This window comes from Manis javanica, chromosome 12 (genome assembly GCF_040802235.1).
Source record: "Manis javanica isolate MJ-LG chromosome 12, MJ_LKY, whole genome shotgun sequence".
NCBI lineage: Eukaryota > Metazoa > Chordata > Mammalia > Pholidota > Manidae > Manis > Manis javanica.
In genome coordinates this window covers 421604-435326 of record NC_133167.1, presented here as the reverse complement: position 1 = coordinate 435326, position 13723 = coordinate 421604, and the positions used below count along the sequence as shown (strand labels likewise).

General features: G+C 48.9%; 1 protein-coding gene across 2 annotated transcripts in view; it reads left to right on the top strand.

Moving 5' to 3' along the window:
- The window catches only part of FARP2 (FERM, ARH/RhoGEF and pleckstrin domain protein 2), a 66070-nt gene that overhangs the window by 1397 nt on the left and 50950 nt on the right, over window positions 1-13723 (top strand). For both annotated transcript variants that reach the window (XM_073217793.1, XM_037009774.2), the window contains exon 2: window positions 8967-9183. In XM_073217793.1, coding sequence (XP_073073894.1) covers window positions 8986-9183 — 198 coding nt within the window. In that variant the 5' untranslated portion in view covers window positions 8967-8985. The remainder of the gene's footprint in view (window positions 1-8966; window positions 9184-13723) is intronic.

Below are 13723 nucleotides of genomic sequence, written 5' to 3'. Positions count from 1 at the left end.
GACCCAGGGCTGCCTGCCCGGGTTAGCGCGCGCTGTGTGTAGAACGCATCGCCCCAGAGGACCTGGGTGTCCTCCCTGCGGAGAGAGGGGGAAGACGTGGCGGCCGTAGAGTAACCTTTGCACGTAGGCCAAATACGACTTTAATTTTCTGGCCCTGCCATTTTTTGAAGCTTTTGTTTCTGCAGAACAGAGGTGTGGGGTGTGTTGAGAAGCTCTTCGCGCCCGTTATCTTACGTAGTTCTCATTCGGCCTAGGAGAGGTGGCCAGGCTGCACGGCCCTGCCTTAAGGAGGGGAAGTGGAGTGGCTGGTGTCTGCCCAGCCCTGGGGCAGGGCCTTACGTATTTCACACTGAGCTTTTTGAACCACATGCTGACGCGCAGTTTCCTGAACTGCAGGGGTTTGCTGGCTCATGTATATGCGGGAACATCTCAGAGACTTCCAGGTTCCTTCTGTACTAACTCCTTCCCCAAAGAGGACGTTTATATGACATGTTCATTTATTTCTGCCTCCCGCCCCTTATCAATAAAAGAGGGTTAACAGTTACCTACTTCCTAAGGTGGCTGCGAGGACTAAGCGTCTGTAGATGAGCCGTTGGTGAGATGCCTGGCACACAGTGCCTAATGCATGTCAGCCACTCTCTTACTACGTGGAAGCGTGATATTAGCAGACAGTGGAGAAAGAAGTGAGCAGGATTTCAGGAGAGCTCTCCTGCTTGCAGGGAAGGGTAAGAGCTGTATTGACAAAGATTGCAGCGGCAGTTGCAGGCAGGCTCCACTCCCTCTTTCCAAACACTCCTGCTTCTGGCCACATCAGCACCTCCTCCCTGCCCTGCAGCAGCAGATTCTTCCTGGCTTGCTCGGTTTCTCCTTCATTTTCTTAGCAGCTTGTCTCTTTTGCCCAGTGGGTCTCTAGCTTCCTGCACACAGCGTAGTGTCAGATATTCAGGAAAGCTACACCATAACATTGGGTGTCAAGCCAAGGTCACTTCAGTGGTGTTCTCTGAGGCCCACATGTGTAGTGTGTCTGTTGACTCTGAGTTATACCTTGGAAATAGTCCAAAAGATGAGGGTTCCACAAAGCTTACATTGATTAAGACCAGTGTTTGGTGGGTTTCTGAGGAATGGTTTCCCTGGGGTTGATCCTGTAAATTGGTCTCATATTTTTGGACAGCAACTAGCAGATACGATAAAGATTTTAATTTTCAAATCCCAGTTTTGAAAACAAACTCCGTTATGCAAAACCTGTGTGTCAGTCACTATAGCAGGACACTCCACAGCTGGTAAACTTTCTCTGTGAATCCCATTCCTGTCCTATCCAAACAATTTGAACCATTTTGATCCACAGAAATATGTTCAAAAACATGCCTTAACCAAAAAGGCAAAACAGTTTGAACATAGCAGTTATACTGCTATTAAAATATGTATGGATTTGGACACAGATCAGAAGGGATGTTAGAGTGACATAAGTAGTTTTAATTTAAAGTCATGGGATTGTTTTCCCACTAAACTGGTGCTTTAGTTTATAGCCATTTTAAAATTCAGAAGCAAAAAGATACTATAATATAGAATGCAATGGACAATCCTCCTCCATCCCATCTGTCCTGGCTGCAGAACAGGAGATACATCCAGACCTTTAGGTCAGCCCCCATGATGCTTATAGACCAGCTAGACCCTGCCATACTCAGCCATTCATTTCAGCCCAGCAGACTCGGGCCTATGCACACACCACTCTTGTCCTCTGCAAGGTCTGGAGAGGCCTTCGCCTGAGATGAGAAGCCTCTCTGGCCACCTTCCTGTTTCTGCAGCGGCAGGCAGTTCTGCCCACTTACATACTTGCCTCTGCCTCTAGATCTTTGTACTTGGCACGTGGAGTCTCTTAAACCAGAGAGGAGACAGCACATCTTGGAATCAGGGTCGGGTAGAGGTCATTTGCAGAGCTGAGCACCACCAGCTAGTCACTAACCTTCCCGAGCTGAGTGCCTTCATCTGTTTGATCCATGAGGTGCACCAATGGTTTGATCCAAACCTGGGTGCACTGGCACTGCCACCTCTTCATAGTGCCTGGCAGTGGCCATGGCATGGACCGCTGTGGCCGTTGTGTCAGGACCTTCCTCAGACCTCCCCTTCCCTCACCACCCAACGACTTCTTGTTTGCTGTCATCACTTCACCTCCTCCGTGGCACCTACCACTGTTTCACAGGCCATCTCCCCATTTTTTCTACCATAACAGGGAGGGATTTTCTCTCTCTTAAAGCCATATCCTTACATGTTCAGACATGCTCAGTAAGGAGTAGGTGCTCAATAAATGTCTGAAGGAATCAACCAAACATGTGGGGCGAGGGTGGATGCCAATTTTATGGGGCCTGAAGCTTATAAAATCTAGGGGAATGGGCCACTGCAAGAAAAAAAGATATAATGTTTCACATAAAAAATTAACTTGGAAAGTGAATATTTATGTAGAATGAGGAAAATAAGTTATAGATTTGAAAAAGCTGACCAAAAATACAAATGTCACTAGGTCCAGAAAAATAGCACCTGTGTTAATTACCTGGCACATCTCTGTAATACTCTTTCTTTGGCTGTGTGCTTTTAAATTGTCCCTTCATAAGCCAGAAAATAGAACACTTCAGTGATCCCTCTAGCATAGTTGCTCAGAAGTCCTATTGGCAGGATGCATAAAACATGGTTTCACCTGTAGACATACTTGCTGCTGTTTCTAGTACAGCTACAGGTTTGTGTCTCATGAAAGCAGGAGTTGTGATAAATTCTGTGTTGCCCAATTCCATTCAAAAAAGTTTTTTTTAAAAAGCAATTGGCCAAACAAAAAGCAAATGATCCAATTAAAAAATGGGCAGAGGAGCTGAACAGACAGTTCTCCAAAGAAGAAATTCAGATGGCCAACAGGCACAAGAAAAGATGCTCCACATCGGTAGCCATCAGAGAAATGTAAATTAAAACCACAGTGAGATATCACCTCACACCAGTAAGGATGCCTATCATCCAAAAGACAACAAGAAATGTTGGTGAGGTTGTGGAGAAAGGGGAACCCTCTTACACTGCTGGTGGGAATGTAAGCTAGTTCAACCATTGTGGACAGCAGTATGGAGGTTCCTCAGAATGCTCAAAATAGACTTACCATTTGACCCAGGAATTCCACTTCTAGGAATTTACCCTAAAAATGCAGGAGCCTAGTTTGAAAAAGACAGATGCACCCCTATGTTTATCACAGCACTATTTACAATAGCCAAGAAATGGAAGCAACCTAAGTGTCCATCAGTAGATGAATGGATAAAGAAGATGTGGTACATATACACAATGGAATACTATTCAGCCATAAGACAGAAACAAATCCTACCATTTGCAACAACATGGATGGAGCTAGAAGAGGGTATTATGCCCAGTGAAATAAGCCAAGGAAGGAGAAAGACAAATACCAAATGATTTCACTCATGTGGAGTATAAGAACAAAGAAAAACTGAAGGAACAAAACAGCAGCAGAATCACAGAACCCAAGAATGGACACACCGTTACCAAAGGGAAAGGGACTGGGGAGGATGGGAGGGAACCAACATTTCTTGTTGTCTTTTGGATGGTAGGCATCCTTACTGGTGTGAGGTGATATCTCACTGTGGTTTTAATTTACATTTCTCTGATGGCTACCGATGTGGAGCATCTTTTCTTGTGCCTGTTGGCCATCTGAATTTCTTCTTTGGAGAACTGTCTGTTCAGCTCCTCTGCCCATTTTTTAATTGGATCATTTGCTTTTTGTTTGGCCAATTGCTTTTTAAAAAAAACTTTTTTGAATGGAATGTATTACGATTAGCATGTATGGTGTTGGGTGGGTGGGGCACGGGGAGGGCTGTGCAACACAGAGAAGACAAATAGTGATTCTACAGCATCTTACTACGCTAATGGACAGTGACTGTAATGGGGTTTGTGGGGGGGACTTGGTGAAGGGAGGACCCTAGAAACATAACGTTCTTCAAAAAAAAGCCATTGGCACAGTTAAAATTATGCTGCTTTGTTACTGACATTTTTCTAATAGGCAAGAGCTGCAGCCTTGACCAGGCATGGGACAGCCCCACTGCCAGGGGAACATGCTGATGACAGGTCGCCCTCAGGCACCTGGCTCCCTGTATTTCACACCTTGTTTCCTTCCCACCGCCCTCACACTTCTGGTGCCAGGTGCCACTGGACCCATACCCCTTGCTGCAGGACTCCTGGCTGGCACCTTGGTGTCCTAAACCCCTGGTGAGCAGGCAGTGGTGATGCCAGTACTCCGAGAAGCCCTCTCTGCGCTGCGCTGTCCGGCCAGTAGTAACCAAAGCATGCTCTGCATGGCCACAGACAACCTGAGTGTGTCCTCTAGACCCGGACTAAGTGGGTCTCTGACTCATTGTGTCCTTAGCTGGACCCCACAAAGGTTGACGACCCCTCCTAAGCTACCTGACAAAAAGGGGAAGAAGGACAGAGGTAAAACTGGAGCGGCAGCAGCCTTAGATGACCATTAGAGTACTTTTTGTAAATTTTGCAAAAGGCTATGACCATAGGCACACTTTGCTCAGGGCCTTTCCCAGGACCCTGGGGGGGGTGCCAGTGCAAGAGAGGGGCCCAGGAGCCAGAGGCAGGCAGCTCGAGAGTCGTGCTGGTGTTGCCCAAGCAGTTTCTGGCCCGTGTTTGACGCCAATGATGCAGCAGAGGCGCTTGGGGTGAGGGTGCTCTTCCAGCAGCTGGTGGTGTGTGGGGAGGGAGCGGCACAGGTATTCTGCAAACCGTTTATTAGGCTGTGTTAACTCTCTCGTCTCTGTGCTTAAGGTCCCCGTTGCTTTGGTTATAGTTAGTAAGATGAACATTGAGGGAACAGGTCTCAATATCTGAGCAAGAAATCGATCACACAGAGCGTTTGAAGTGTTTGCACCTTACCTGAACAGTTTTAGAAAGAAAAGCATAACTCCTAGAGGAGAGAGAGCAGTTTCTCTCAGATGGTGGGCCTGTGGATGCTGAGGGTCGCCCGCCAGCTCAGTCCCTAAAGCAGGCGTCCTCAGGCAGTTGCCTGCAGAAAGGCCATCTGGCTTACAAAGCAGTGTCCTCTCGCCGCTGTGGGTGATTTAAAAAATGCAGAATGCTGGGAAGAAGGAGCTACAAATCAACCCTCCTCCGTTTCCCAAAGACAACTGCTGGAAACATGTTTTAAAATGTGTGGACATCCAGTTCTGGGTCCAGGAAGAGTGAGTGAGCTCATGCCACGCTGTCTCTGCCACGGCCTGTGGCTGCGAAGCCTGGACAGTGCAGGACGCTGACAGATGACAACAGGCGGACTGGGGACAGAGGCCAGAATCTGAAGTGCTACTGCGTTGTGGATCCCTGTGTCCTGTGGCACCCCAGCCTGATACCAGCCCAGGAGAGCAGGAAGGTCACCATGCCCCAAGCCCAGCCCCAGCCAGGCCTGTGGCAGCAGGAGCCTCCAGACACCAAAACCTGGGACCTGTGTTCTCTTCCCTCCTACCGTCTGGTCTCAGCCAGGGATGTAGTCACAGGAAGTGCTCAGCGGACCAGGGCAACTGAAACCCCAGGTTCCTGGCTGGAGCACTGCAGAGGGGAGCCCCGGGCAACTGGGAAGTACACCGTACACCGGGGAGGTTGCAGAGAGGGAGGGGCTTGGGAAAGTGGCCCTTGAAATTGCGTATGCACTCAGGCTGCCTGTCTCTGAGTGACTGGCCAGAGATTCTGGGGGTAAGCCACCCACTGCCTAGAGAGCAGGCTGGCCCCGAGTGCACAGGGAGGACAGAGAGGTCCCCTGGGGGGTCAGCAGACACTGAGACCACAGCCTGAGGCTTAAACGAACCCACAGGACTGCCAGGACGCATGGCCTCAGAACAACACAATACAGAAATGCCAGGACACACCCCAGGACGGCACCACACGGGCAGAACCAGGGAAACATCCTCACAAGAGAGGAGCCGGACTAAATCCAAGACGATGCCAGTGGAATTTGCTGACGACACTTCAGGGTAGAGAATTTGGCACCCATGACCTTCACCCCCATGTGTTACTTTTGGGAATACGTTGTATCATGTGGCAGATGTAATTAAGGGCACTGATCAGCTCATCTTAAAATAGTGAGGCTGTCCCGGATTATTCAGGTAGGCCCCATCTAATCACAGGGGCCCTCAAAGTAAGCAGAGCTCCCTCTCCAGCTGGCAGCAGAAGGGGAGGCAGCGAGACCTAGCTTGCATATTCCTGCATTTTAAATGCAAGAATACAAAGCAAAGCAGCAGTCTCTGGTCATCATTTACTGAAACATGTTGAATATGTACAGCTTTCCCATTGTCAGGCTGGAGGGAGTGACTGCTGGGTGAACATTCCCACAGGAGGGGTCCAATTATGCTGCTTGCCCTAAAATAGATGGCAGGCTGAGACCAAGGTTGACTGACGTTCACAGCATGGGGTGACATATCTGCTCTCTTAAAGCTCCTTCCTTTCTAGGCCGCCTTAAGCCGAAGGCCCAGTGATTGTTAAATGGGTGGTTCATGCCCCGTTGCCTGTAATGGCAATAGTATTCTTTGGTACATCAGCAGGGCATCCCACAGGGTCACTTCCTCTTAAGTGAGTCTGTCTTCCTCAAATGAACCCCTGGTGTGAGAGCAGCTTGTGGCCCTGAGTCTCAGCCAGGGCCTGTCCATGTCTTCCTTTGGACTAGACTAAGAGAAGTTGGGTGTAAGCTTTTTGCTCCCAAGGTGTGTGGCCCTGAGAGGTCACCTCTGAACCACGGCTTAGTCTGCCTTGCTGTGCCAGGGAAGGTGTTTTTCAAGTTTTTTTCATCTGTCTAATTTGTCTTTCATTCTTATGACAGATGAAAAAATATTTAAAAGTATCCTATTCTTGAATATATTTTTATTATAAAGTAAACACATATGTAGAAAAACCTCATGAGTCAAATGCATGGCTTAATGAATTATAAAGTGGGGACTGTCCCAGTCAAGCAGAGGAACTGCTGACACGCTTCCCTGCAGCACCTGTGACAGCCCCCCCTCCCATCGAAAGGGATCACTGCCCTGGCTTTTCCTGTCATAAGCTCCTTGGACGTGGTTCTTAGAGTTTTCCCTCCCAGATGTGCCCTCTGGACACCTTAAGTGAGTCCTGTCCTTTTTTTTAGAAGTATGTTTGCACATGACTTCCTTATAATGAGTAGAAAAGAAAACCTAAAGAATTTTTCCATTTAAAATTATTAAGAAATATAAATAAGAATTTACAATAGAATAAATAATGGAAGTGACTCTAAGCCTGTATTTTGATAGTATGTGTTTTCAGAACTTAGCTTTACTTAGAAGGGAGAGAGGACCGCCTTGCTGTTGAAGCGAAGCATTCCCAGGCTTGTTTCAGAAACCTGCTCCTGAAGGCACACCGTCAGGCATGCTTGTGAGCTGCCCAGTGCGTGCTTTCACCTTTTCATGCTGCAGACCCTCCCATTGGTGTTAACTACTCGAGTTAGTGAAGTTCAAATGAAAATGCTCATACTTATGGGTCTCATGTTTGCTATTAGTGGCATGAAGATCGTGATTCCCAGAGTGCAGTCCGTGTGTGGCATGGCCTGTGTCCTGAGCGGAGCATTGCATCTTACTGCGGTTCATGGTCTTCCTTGCTAGAGACGTGAACTTAGCCAACATGAGGAGTGAGAATCTAGTTCCTGTTCTCAGGGCACAGCCTGGAGCGAGGATTCTGTAGGTAACCGGTGACCTCTGAGCCACACCATGCCCGCCCGAGGGCAGCCAGCCACTCGTTCGCAACTGTTTGGATGGTAGTGTGTCTGCAGGCAGACACAACTCACCATTCTGCTAGTGCCACTCTTGCCAGGGGCCGTGGCGTCTCATCTCTTGTGCTTCTGTATGCGTGCAAGCAGTCTTGCTGTGTAGGGCTTGAGTGTGGCAAGTGTTGGTGGGGTTCCTGAGAAGCTTTTGAAACTTAATTCAAGAGATGAAAAGTTCATAAAATGGTTTGTCTTGATAACAAAATAAGCATGAAAAGGCGGAAAGGGCCTGGGGACCTGGAGCAGTTAAACCGGCAGCAAGGGTGACTAGGAATTTAGTGAGATTAATTCTCTAAAAACTTGCAAAGAAATAGAAGATTTTTTTGGAGAAACTGCAGCTGTGCATTCCTTCCTGGAGAGACATTCTGACACTCTTTTTGCCATACTGTGTTTCCCTTCGGACTGCCTTTCAAGCATAAATACATATACTTAAGAAGGAAATCTGTCAGGAGTAGAAGGTAAGTGTATCAATAGACAAAATTAATAGCAGGCCTGTGTAACTGTTCTGGCAGGTGCACCTCTTCTTTGTTAAGAAGGATGCGATGAGGCCCTTTCAAGCTAATAGCTTAACACCCCAGCCAGACTCTCTGCTCACAGGGGGTATTGAAAGGGAGAGTGTGTCTCCCTGAGCACCTCCCTGTTGTCCTCATGATGTGGTCACAAGGTTACTGTGAGGGCAGGTGAGATGGTGCCTCCCAACACCAGGTGTGTGGGTCTCGCATGCTGCCTTTGGGGCTGAGGTTGGAGCTCCTGCCCTGACCACTGGTAGAACCAGAGCGCAGAGCCTAGTCCTCACCACTTTTCTCTGCATCTCCCCCTCGGCACGGCTGAGAACCTGATGGCCGGGGTGCAGTGGTGGCCGGCATGTGTGCCGGGTCTCTGGGTAGCAGGGGCGGGGCCCTGCAGCGTGTGCCCGATTTGGTGGGTCACCTGAGTGGGTGCCCTGCCGGCTCACAGAGGCACCCAGGAGACGCTGTCATTCGGTGGCACTCGTTATGATTTGGCACTCCACACATCCATGTATGAATCGAAAATAATGTCAACTCTTAATTCGGTGTAATTTAAGATGGGAAGTCGCGGAGAGCGAAGTGCGGAGGGCCTGTGTACCTGATGGTGTCTGACTCTTGACCCGCGCCGACTGTTCTGTGCTCTGTTGCAGAGGCGCCCGGCTGGTGGAGATGGAGACAGCAGGGACGTATCGGGTTCTGCAGGCCCCAGGGCCGTGCCTGGGCACCCCAAGCCCCCCAGGTGTGAGCACGCTTGAGCCCACGCTCACCCCAGCATCCGCGGCGTTGCACACAGCCCATGCGCTCGACAAGCACCTGCACGTCCGAGTGAAGCTGCTGGACAACACCATGGAGCTCTTTGCCGTCGAGGTAAGAAGCGACGCCCGGGAGGCACACTTCCGTGCTCTCTGTAAGTCAGGTATGGAGCACAAACTCCATTTCACTGGGTGGACGGCCTCAGTGTCAGGCTAACCAAGCGTGGCTGTGGTAGTGCAGTCAAGTCCTTGGATGCAGTCTGAGTTTCTCTGTTTGGAGAGCATTCCCTGTTTTTCTTCAAAGTGCTGATACAACATCAACTTGGTTCCCAGCCTGCGAAGGCAGGCCAAGTGACGCAGAGGGCACGCTGGAAGCTGATTGCTTCTGTCCAGATCTTCCTTGCTGGCCACTGGCCACCTGGATGCGGGAATGGCACTTGGCCCCACTGTGTGTCGCCTTCCTCGCCTGACTTGGGAGGCTCCCGTAGTCCCCCCTTCTCAGGGCTGCTGGAGTGAGGACTGAGTACTCACCATGCAGAGGCGTCACACCTGTTAGCACACAGCTTGTCACTCTGGGTCAGGGACAGTATTTTTATTGTGAACATTCTCTAATGATAGATTGCACCGATAATGTTGGCCAGAAGAATTGAATATAGCATAGGTATGTTTGTGTATATATGTATATATATTTAGTTATTTATATTTAACACTGTTTAGACCCATGTAATACTCTAGAAAATATTTTTTCTGATTTTCTAAATGGCATTAGAAAAATATTCTTTTTAAAAATTATCTTCATATGTAATGCATAAGCGTATTTTCTTTTTTCTAATGTTTGCATATTGGTTTAAAACAATTATCTTTAAAAGCTTGTCTTGTTCTTGGTGTCACAAAAGTAAGGACAAGAGAATGAATTTAGACTTAAGCAGGAATTTTATCTGTGCTTGGGGATTTCAGTCCAGTTGCTCCATAGAGGATAGGTCACTAGGCTGTGAGCCAGGCCGAGAAGAGGGCAGCAGAGACCCCCTTCAGGCTGCAGGGAGTGTGCGGCCAGCCTCCTACACGCCGGCACCTCTTGCTCGTGTGTTTCTAGTGCTAGATTCAGACCAGCTGAACTCAAGGGACCCCCAAATGCTTCTTTTAAAGTCTTACTTGAAGAGGAAATCAGATATCATTTCATTAGGGCACAGGGATTGAAACTGGTCAGGCCTGTGTGCCCGGCAACCCAATCACTTCAGTGTTGCAAGAGGCAGCCTGTGTAGGGAGGACCTGGAATTGGCCACCTTGGCACCTGGCAGTGCTCCCAGCTGCCGATTATTTGACAGCATATCCTTGGCTCTCTGATGGATCACCTGTAGAAAATAGGCTAAAGGTCTGGAAATGTAGTTGGGACTCCCAAATCTCTTCCAACCAAATGTTTGGGATACTTTCCACCACGTAGCCACCCTACAATAAACACATTTGCTGTAATCCAAGCTCACAGCAGGTTCAAAATTTTTTAAAGAAAGGAAAGAAGGAAGGAAAAAGAAAAGAGTTGCCCTATATAGAATTTACTTTTAGAACATACAATATTTTGTCCTGCTTAATGGTCCTTAGCTACTGAAACTAGGACCAAAGTGGAAGAAAGCACCTGTGTACTGCTGAATCATAAATAAGATGTGATCATTCTCTGAGAAAGACACTTTTACCAGGTACCTGGGTCATTTTATACTTCAGGGAATCAGAGACAATGTTTTCTAAAGATTTCAAACTATCTAGAACTTGTCAAGGTTTTAATAAGTTGAGACCACGGTTCCTATTAACCACATTTAACCCTCATCTGGTATTTCGATGTGCCCGGCAGCATCACCAGAGATCGAGGCGTCAGAAGACTGGTGCCTGCCCTGAGTTGGGCGGGCACCTTATGAGGATGATGTGTGCCTCAGAAGGAGTTAACCGTCAGTATCCTGTATATGTTAGCTATATTCTGTCTCCAAACTCCCTGTCCCCACAACTCAGTGGATTCTGTGAAGTAACGAACCATTCCAAGACTTAGTACTTACACAACAAATATCTCGTGTTTCCTGCATGTCTGAATTCTGGATTGGAGGTTCTGGTCTGGGAGGGCTTAGAGGGGCTAGGTGGTCTCAGATGGCCTTCCTTGCATGTCTGGGGCCCACCTGGGACCCCTCTCCGTCCAGAACCTCACCCGCTGATGAGCAGGCTGGGCCTTGTTTATAATACACTGACAGAAATGTTCTGAGGAGTGGAAGCTCTGAGATCGGTTGGGGTCAAGGCTTGAATTCCTGCACTCCCACCAGGTTTTATTGATCAAAGCAAGCAGCCAGGCCAGCCCAGATTCGAGGGGCAGAGAGGTAGAAGAACTACCTGGATGGGGAGAGCCAGGGAACCTGCAGCTTTGCAGTCTGCCACAACAGCTGTTGGCGTAGGTCAGGAATGCAGTCTCTGGAAAGAAGACTGTCTCTGGGCAGCTGCATGTCAGCCGGCTGGTCTGGTTTGCCCGGTGACATGCTTTGCGGGGCCTGCCCCAGCAAGCAAGCACCTTCTCCAGGAAGCGCTTCCGCGTAGCCCTCAGGAAGGGGCCGGCCAAGAAGGCTGGTGTGCCCTGCCCTTTTCTGCCAGGGTCTCCCATGGCCACAGCTCCAAAGAGCCCAAGGTCAAGACTGCTTGATGCTTGCCTGCTGACCTTTGTCTCCCCTCCCCCTACCCTTTATACTGGAAGTCAGATACCGTGGTGCAGTGGTTTCTGCTCTTGGCTCTGCGGGGCGGTGTGGGATTGTGCCACAGGCTGTGAGATCCCAGCTCTGACTCTCCAGCCCAGAGCTGGCCTGCACTCCCTCTGCCCAGAAGACAGGTTCCAGGAGGCAGGGCTTCGTTTGACCCGGAACAGTGCCTTGCTGCGTAAATGCACATTGAATGAACACAGTCAAGTCTAGATGGGGCTGACACCCTACCTGTGAGAGTGGTTTTTTAAATTCTCTCTGCAGCAGTGTTTTCAGTCCTCAGGGACTCACATGTTTTGCGTCATTTTGTGTTTGGAGCCATCTTACCCCCGTCCTGTCTGCTTACTTGGACTTTTTACCTAAGCCCTCAGCAGTCGTGTCTGTGACCTTGCAAGCCTGATGGCTGACACTGCTTTGGAAAACACTGGCTTCTGTGTGATTGCATCGAATCTCCTGGTTTAGATGGAAGGTTTATACATTGGAGACCTTTTTAACCTAGGGAAGCATTTGATATTTAGTTATTTTTGAAGTGCTTCTGTTCTGCTTCAGTGAAAACAGCAGCTCAGCCTGAAGGCCTCACTGTAGGCACTCATGCCCCCTTCACGCAGTCTCGTGGTTCCACATTTGTCCGCAGGCGAGGCGGCCTCGGCTTTTGTGCATTGCCCTCAGAAAGGCTCCTGTCTCCTAGCTTGGGCAAGTGGACTTTGTTGTCTGTCGGCACAAACACTGTAAAACTGCAGGAGTTAGAGAGAAACTTAGTGTAGCTGATCAGTGTGGGGGCTGTTCTGTTCCACCTCTTTCTTTATAGATCTAGAGAACACATGCTTGCTTAATTCTCGCTGCCCATAAGTTAAGTTGGTTTGAAGCTAGAAACTAGGGTGTGCTCTTCCCCAAATGGTATTTAATTGTGCTGAAGGGTAGAGTTGAGCTCTGACTGTCTAGCAGCTTTATTGAGACAATTCACATACCCCACAATTCGCTCCTAAGTCACAGATGTGCGCAACCGTCAGCGTGGTCAGTTTAAGACCATTTTGTCGCCTCTGGCTGCCCCGCCCTAGCTGACCCTCCCCGCAGCCCTGAGCAGACAGTCCACTTTCTGTCTACAGATTGCACTGCCCTGGGGGGTTCACAGCGAGTGTAATTATACGATGGGGGCCATACGATGTGTCGGCCTCTCATTGGGCACCGTGTTTAGAGGCTGCTCTGTGGTGTGAATGCATCAGTATTAACTTCCTTTTTGTGGCCAGATGATATTCCAGTGTATGGATACATGTTTTGCTCACCCATTTGTCACCCGATGGACATTCCACCTCTTGGGTATTCTGAATAATGCTGCCATAAACATTTGTGTGAAAGTTTCTGTGTGAGCGTACTTCCCCATTTCTCTTGGGTATGTACCTTGGGGTGGGATTGCCAGGTCACATGGCCGCTCTGTGTCGGACTGAGGAACTGCCAGGCCGTTTTCCCAGTGGCTGCGCCATGTCACATTTCACTAGCCAGCTGTGTGTGAGGGTTCCAGTTTCTCCTCATCCTCACCTGGACTTAACCACTGTCTGACTTTTGGATGCTGGCCATCCTAGTGGTTGTGAAGTAGTAAGTATCTTATTGTGATTTGAGATGAAATTTTAGAAGTTATTTTCCATGGCTAAAGAAGGGAAGATTTTGAGCCAAAAACATGAGAATTGCACCATTAAAAAGTTATCATCAGGAGTGTTCCCTGGCTAGATTGTGAGCAGCTTTGAAGCTCACCCTCTTGAAGAGCCCAGGTTGCACATGTGCATGAACATTTTTACATGCCAGAGCAGTGAGGGCCCCACAAAGAGCACGGCTGAGGGCTGCAGAGAGCTGGCGGGAAGGAAGCGTGGCTGCAACAGGTGCTCATCTCTGTCTCGCTGAGCCTTGTCCCACAAATTGATAGGAGGAACTGTATGC